Source organism: Babylonia areolata, chromosome 1 (assembly GCF_041734735.1).
Source record: "Babylonia areolata isolate BAREFJ2019XMU chromosome 1, ASM4173473v1, whole genome shotgun sequence".
NCBI classification, from domain to species: Eukaryota; Metazoa; Mollusca; class Gastropoda; order Neogastropoda; family Buccinidae; genus Babylonia; species Babylonia areolata.
In genome coordinates this window covers 1968478-1974477 of record NC_134876.1, presented here as the reverse complement: position 1 = coordinate 1974477, position 6000 = coordinate 1968478, and the positions used below count along the sequence as shown (strand labels likewise).

Genomic DNA, 6000 nt, shown 5'->3' with positions numbered 1-6000 from the left:
AACCTATCGGTTCAACGGAGAGGAAGCCGGTTACAGCAACGCACTGTGGAGTGCAGAGAGCAAGATGATACGCCGAAAGGATATCTTGGTCATCCACTGCATCCGTGCTCATTCTCCAGTCGTCTCGACTTAGTCTTGCCACTGGAAATTGGTGGACCCGGACGAGAGAGTGAGGTCGACGTTGCACAACTCCTCTTCACTTTAAACAAACTCATTGCGCAAGTCATCAGTCATCCTTAATTACCTTTCATCCTTTATCCTTTCATCACCCCTGAATAGTCCAATCTGCGCACGAAATGTTCGCTGACAGTTGGGACAGACAAAGACAGGCATATCATTGTCAGGGAGCTTGTTTGCCCGTGACTTTCTGGCCTGCCTCTTCTGAACAGCTACAGCAGTCCTGTTGGCCTCGCACAACATGGCACCTTTGTGCACAGCAGCGTGCCATTTGTCACGGTCCACTGCAGATTCCTCCCAGGAGTCATGGTTGATATCAAACGCTTTCAGAGAGACTTTCAGAGTATCTCTGAAGCGCTTCTTCTGACCTCTGTGTGATCTCTTCCCTTGTTGCAGCTCGCCATAGAAGAGCCTTTTGGGCAGCTGATGGTCTGGCATGCGCGCCACGTGTCCAGCCCAGCGAAGCTGAGACTGCATCAGGATGGTGAAGATGCTGGGAAGGGTGGCTTTTGCAAGCACCTCCATGTCTGGGATCCTGTCTTGCCACTTGATGTTCAGTAGCTTCCTTAGGCATGTTGTGTGGAAGTGGTTCAGCTTCGTGGCATGTCATTGGTACACTGTCCAAGTTTCGCAGGCGTACAGTAGTGTGGGGAGAACTACTGCTCTGTAGACCTTTAGTTTGGTCTCAAGACCAATGCCTCTTCTGTTCCAGACATTTGCTGCCAAGATATGTGAACCGCTCCACCGCACTGAGTCTCTGACCATTGACTGTGATGTTGGGCTCAACGTGGGGTTTCCTTGGGGCTGGCTGATGGAGAACTTCAGTTTTCCTCGTGCTGATGGTGAGGCCGAAGTTCCTGCTGGCAGTGGCAAACTTGTCGACGTTGAGTTGCATGTCAGCTTCAGATCCAGCGTTGAGGGCACAATCATCAGCAAACAAAAAGTCTCTGATGATGTCTGTCATGACCTTCGTTTTTGCTTGAAGCCTTCTGAGGTTAAACAGCTTGCTATCTGTTCGGTACTTTTGGCCGATTCCAACATCGCCATCTCTGAAGGCATCAGTAAGCATTGCAGAGAACATGAGGCTGAACAGTGTTGGAGCCAGGACGCAGCCTTGCTTGACACCATTTGTGACAGGAAAAGGAGCAAATGTTTCGGCATTGTCCTGGACTCAAGCCTGCATGCCTTCATGGAATTGGCTGACCAAGGAAATAAATTTCCGAGGGCATCCGTACTTGGCCATGATCTTCCACAGTCCCTCTCTACTCACGGTGTCGAAGGCTTTAGTGAGGTCGACATAGGTGGAGAACAGATCAGCATTTTGCTCCTGACATTTCTCTTGCAGCTGCCCTTGCAGCAAACACCATGTCGGTGGTTCCGCGCTCTTTCCTTAATCCACATTGGCGCTCAGGCAAATGACCTTGGTCAAGGTGTGCTGTGAGGCGGTTTAGTAGGATCCTGGCAAGTATCTTGCCTGCGATGGAGAGCAAGGAAATGCCCCGATGGTTATCACAGGCTTGCCGGTTCCCCTTTCGCTTGTACAAGTGAATGATAGATGCATCTTTGAAATCCTGGGAGATCGTCTCTTCTTTCCACATGAGTGAGTACAGGCTGATGGAGCTTCTCAGTCAGCACAGTGCCTCCATCCTTGTAGACCTCTGCTGGTATGGAGTCTGAGCCAGGAGCTTTGCCACTGGATAGCAGACGGATTGCTTTCTGGGTCTCAAGAAGTGTTGGCGGATCGTCCAGTGCTTCGTTGATGGAGACTTGTGGGAGACGGTCTATGGCTTCATCATTTATGGAGGAAGGGCGATTTAAGACACTGTTGAAGTGCTCAGCCCAGCGTTTGAGAATTTTCTCCTTCTCGGTGATCAAGGTATTCCCATCTACACTGAGGAGGGGGGATGATCCTGAGGATGTGGGGCTGTAGACTTCTTTTAAGGCATCACAGAACCTCTTCATATCGTGCCTGTCAGCATATCCCTGGATCTCATCAGCTTTGTCACTCATCCACTTATCCTGCATCTGACGTAACTTTTGCTGAACAGTCCTGCGGATGGCATTGTGCGCATCCTTTTTTGATGTGGACTTTGGGCTGCTCAGGTAGGCTTGATGCAGACGGTGTTTCTCATCCAGAAGCTGCTTGATTTCATCACAGTTTTCATCAAACCAGTCTTTGTGCTTCCTGGTCATGGGTCCCAGGGTCTCTGAAGCTGTACTATAGATCAGCTCGCGCAGGGTCCTCCAGTCAAACTCCACATTCTGGTTGTCCAGAGAGGCGGATTCCAGACGATCTTCCAGCAGCTCCACAAAAGGTTTGTTTGATGGTGATGTTTTTCAGCTTAGCAATGTTGAGCCGTTTTGGAGCCTTCTGGCCTTGGGGGCGTCTCTTGGGCTGGATTCGAATATTCAGCTTCGAGACTACAAGGCGATGGTCTGTCCAACACTCGGCGCCACACATGGTCTTTGTCACACGTACATCTTGCCTATCCCTTTTCCTGACGATGACGTAATCGATGAGATGCCAATGCTTTGAGCGAGGGTGCATCCATGACGTCCTGTTACGGGTAGGGAGGCAGAAAACTGTGTTGGTTATCAGCAGTTCGTGCTCTGCACAGGTCTGAAGCAAAAGCAATCCATTTGGGTTGCAGTGGCCCACGCCATACTTTCCAATCACTCCATCCCAGGAGATGTAGTCAGAGCCAACTCTAGCATTGAAGTCCCCAAGAATGATGAGCTTGTCTGCTTTAGGGATAGCAGCAATGACAGAGTGAAGGTCCTCGTAGAACTTCGCCTTCACTTCATCTGGGTTGGTCATGGTTGGGGCGTAGGCACTGACAATGGTGAGGTGCTTCTGGCCAGATGCCAGTGGGAGTTTCATGGTCATAAGCCTATCGTTGACTCCTTTTGGGATTCCAGCTATCTTGCTGACAAGTGCTGTTTTTACTGGCAAAACCAACGCCAGCCTCACGTCGCTCTTCGCTTCCTCGTCCACTCCAGAAGAAGGTGTAACGAGATCCCCGTTCACAGAGCTCGCCTTCGCCTGCAAGCCGAGTCTCACTCAAGGCTGTGATGTCGATGTTGTATCTGGCGAGTTCGGATGCAACTAGTGCCGTTCTCCTTTGGGGTCTGTCCGCGTTATCTGTGCCAGGAGAGTCCGTATGTTCCAAGCACCAATGGTGAGAGGAACGATCCTTGTTTTTTTCTTTTCTTTCTCTTTGTTTCGACCGCTGATGTAGGGTCCCCGCCAGCCGCGGTATGCTGGCCAGGGTGATATGGAGCAGGCAATTTTTAGGGTACGATTTCTAGCCCCTTCCTCATGCCAGGGAGGTGAGCAGTGCATTCCTAAAGAGGGCTGCTCAGACGCTCAGACGGCTGCCGAGCTCCATCACTACTCCTGTCGATGAAGAACGACCCTATGGCCTGAGCCGCCTGCGTGCAGGTCTGCGTCTGCAACTGCCAGTTTACCCACACCTGTCGTTTCGTCGCTCGCCTGTCGCCACAGGACTTAGGGGTGATGAAATGATGAAGGATGAAAGGTCAATACGGATGACTGATGACTTGCGCGATGAGTTTGTTTAAAGTGAAGAGGAGTTGCGCAACATCGACCTCACTCTCTCGTCCGGGTCCACCAATTTCCAGTGGCAAGACTAAGTCGAGACGACTGGAGGATGAGCACGGATGCAGTGGATGACCAAGATATCCTTTCGGTGTCTCATCTTGCTCTCTGCACTCCACAGTGCGTTGCTGTAACTGCCTTCCTCTCCGTTGAACCGATAGGTTTCTTCCGCAGATTCTGCCGGATCCAGACTTCGCATGCATGGGTAGACACACCTCGGGGACCAACTGCGTGTGGCATGCACACAGCACGTTGGAGCTAGATGGCCGTCGGTGGCTCTCCTGAGCCGACGCCCTTTTATGGATCTCGTTTTTAATTCCATAAAGGTGTCTAGCCACCCGCCTCACCAGTCCCGGAAGGGAGCGGTGGGAGTGCCGGTTTAGTCCTGAACAGGTTGTACTGGATTTCAGGTTACCAGTAGCAGATCTAATGACCTGACCTGACATTAATCGTAACTGATATTTGGATATCAGTAGTTCAAGAATAATGCTTTTTGAAACACTGGGACGTGCTGATGTGGATCTAAAATATGAATTGAATTTGAGAGGTTTTTTAGTACTGGGTGGTGTTGTACACAGTTATGTGATAAAACGATACCAAATCACGATGGATAAACGCGATTGTTTGACTACTTGGTGCAGTGAACTGATAATAGCTTCGCTAAGTGAAGGTGTGCGAAGTCACGTTAACAAGTTCCCCGAGTGGAAATGACTGAATAAATTGCTTTGTTTCTTTCCTATGTGATATAGTAAGGTGTGCGATCACTTACCCGATCCCTGGTGGGGAGGTCGTTGATAAAACGAGAATTAAAAAGTTAAGACAGAGAACTGAGCTAGTTAAAATGTGTATGCATGGTGGAATGTTACTGGTGAATAACTGTGAATCGAACATGTGAGCCTCTGACGCTTGGTTTAACTTTCAGCCTGAAATCCTTGCGCTGGGTTGGTTTTGGGGTAAGGAGTGGGGGTGTGGGTCTTAAAATCTCTCATTAATGTTAGCCATTTTTGGAATTTGGAAGGCTGTCAAGACCTAAACAGCGCGTTGGAATTTTGCGTTGGCCAGGCATCTGCTTATTTTTTTTTATTTGCTTATTTATTCATTAATTATTTTTTTTAATTATCTTTTTTAATCAGTTCTGTTATTGTGTGTATTCAGGGTGCATGTCTTGACACTTCCTTGAAACTGAAACTAAACTGACAAGACAAACTAAAATACAGAACACAGAATACTTTTAGTATCTCCAATAATTCGTTTGTGGCTGTCCGAAGAGGGATGAAGTCCTGGCTGTTCTTCTGGCCTTCCAAGTGGGGAAGTCCTGTATTGTCAGCTGCCTGCTGAAGGGCGAGGCCCTGGCTGCTTTTCTGGGTGTGCATGGTGTTCGTCGAGCTGAAGAACCAAAAGCTCTCCCTATATTTCAGTTTCTGTTTCTGAAGGAGACGTCACTGCGTTCGGACAAATCCATACGCATTACACCACATCTGCTAGGCAGATGCCTGGCCAGCAACATAACCCAACGCGCTCAGGCCTTGATTGCATGCATATGTTTGTGTACCTTTAAGAGTGGATTCCTTCAACGGAAGTTTTGCCACGGGCCAACCGTTTCGCTGCCGTGGGTTCTTTTTCAGTGCACCAAGTGCGTGCTGCACACGGGACCTCGGTTTATCGTCTTATCCGAATGACTAGACGCCCAGTTTGATGTTTTCACGATTTTAGTCAAACTTGGGAGAAAAGGCGAAAGATGGAATCGAACCTAGACCCTCACGAACACTGCATTGGCAGGGAAGCGTCTTAACCTTTCTACCACCTTCCTCTCCATACAATAATACTTAACGCTGTGTCGATGTTGCTGTTTCTCGTCCTCCAGTGTGCGGAGGTCACCTGGTAGCCACGGCCACGCCCCAGATGATCTACTCTCACGCCAAGTACGGCGACATGAACTACGACAACAGGGCGGACTGCACTTGGCGGATACAGGCTGAAGAGGGCTTCGTCATTCAGCTGAGGTTCACCGCCTTTGAGCTGGAGGACGAGTTTGAATGCACGTGAGTGAATGCACCTCTGTTGCTTTTTTTATTTTATTTTTTTTTGCCGGGATTCGTTTTGGGTCTTGGATGGTCGGAAACGTCTTCGAAAATATGCTAGAACCATTTCCAGGGCCTGGAAGTCTTGGAAATACACACACACACACACACACACACACACAC

General features: G+C 49.2%; 1 protein-coding gene across 1 annotated transcript in view; it reads left to right on the top strand.

Annotated features, from left to right (window-relative positions):
* Window positions 1–6000, top strand: part of LOC143296070 (tolloid-like protein 1) — a 105887-nt gene that overhangs the window by 86229 nt on the left and 13658 nt on the right. Inside the window, exon 17 of the mRNA XM_076607864.1 lies at window positions 5661–5838. Coding sequence (XP_076463979.1) covers window positions 5661–5838 — 178 coding nt within the window. The remainder of the gene's footprint in view (window positions 1–5660; window positions 5839–6000) is intronic.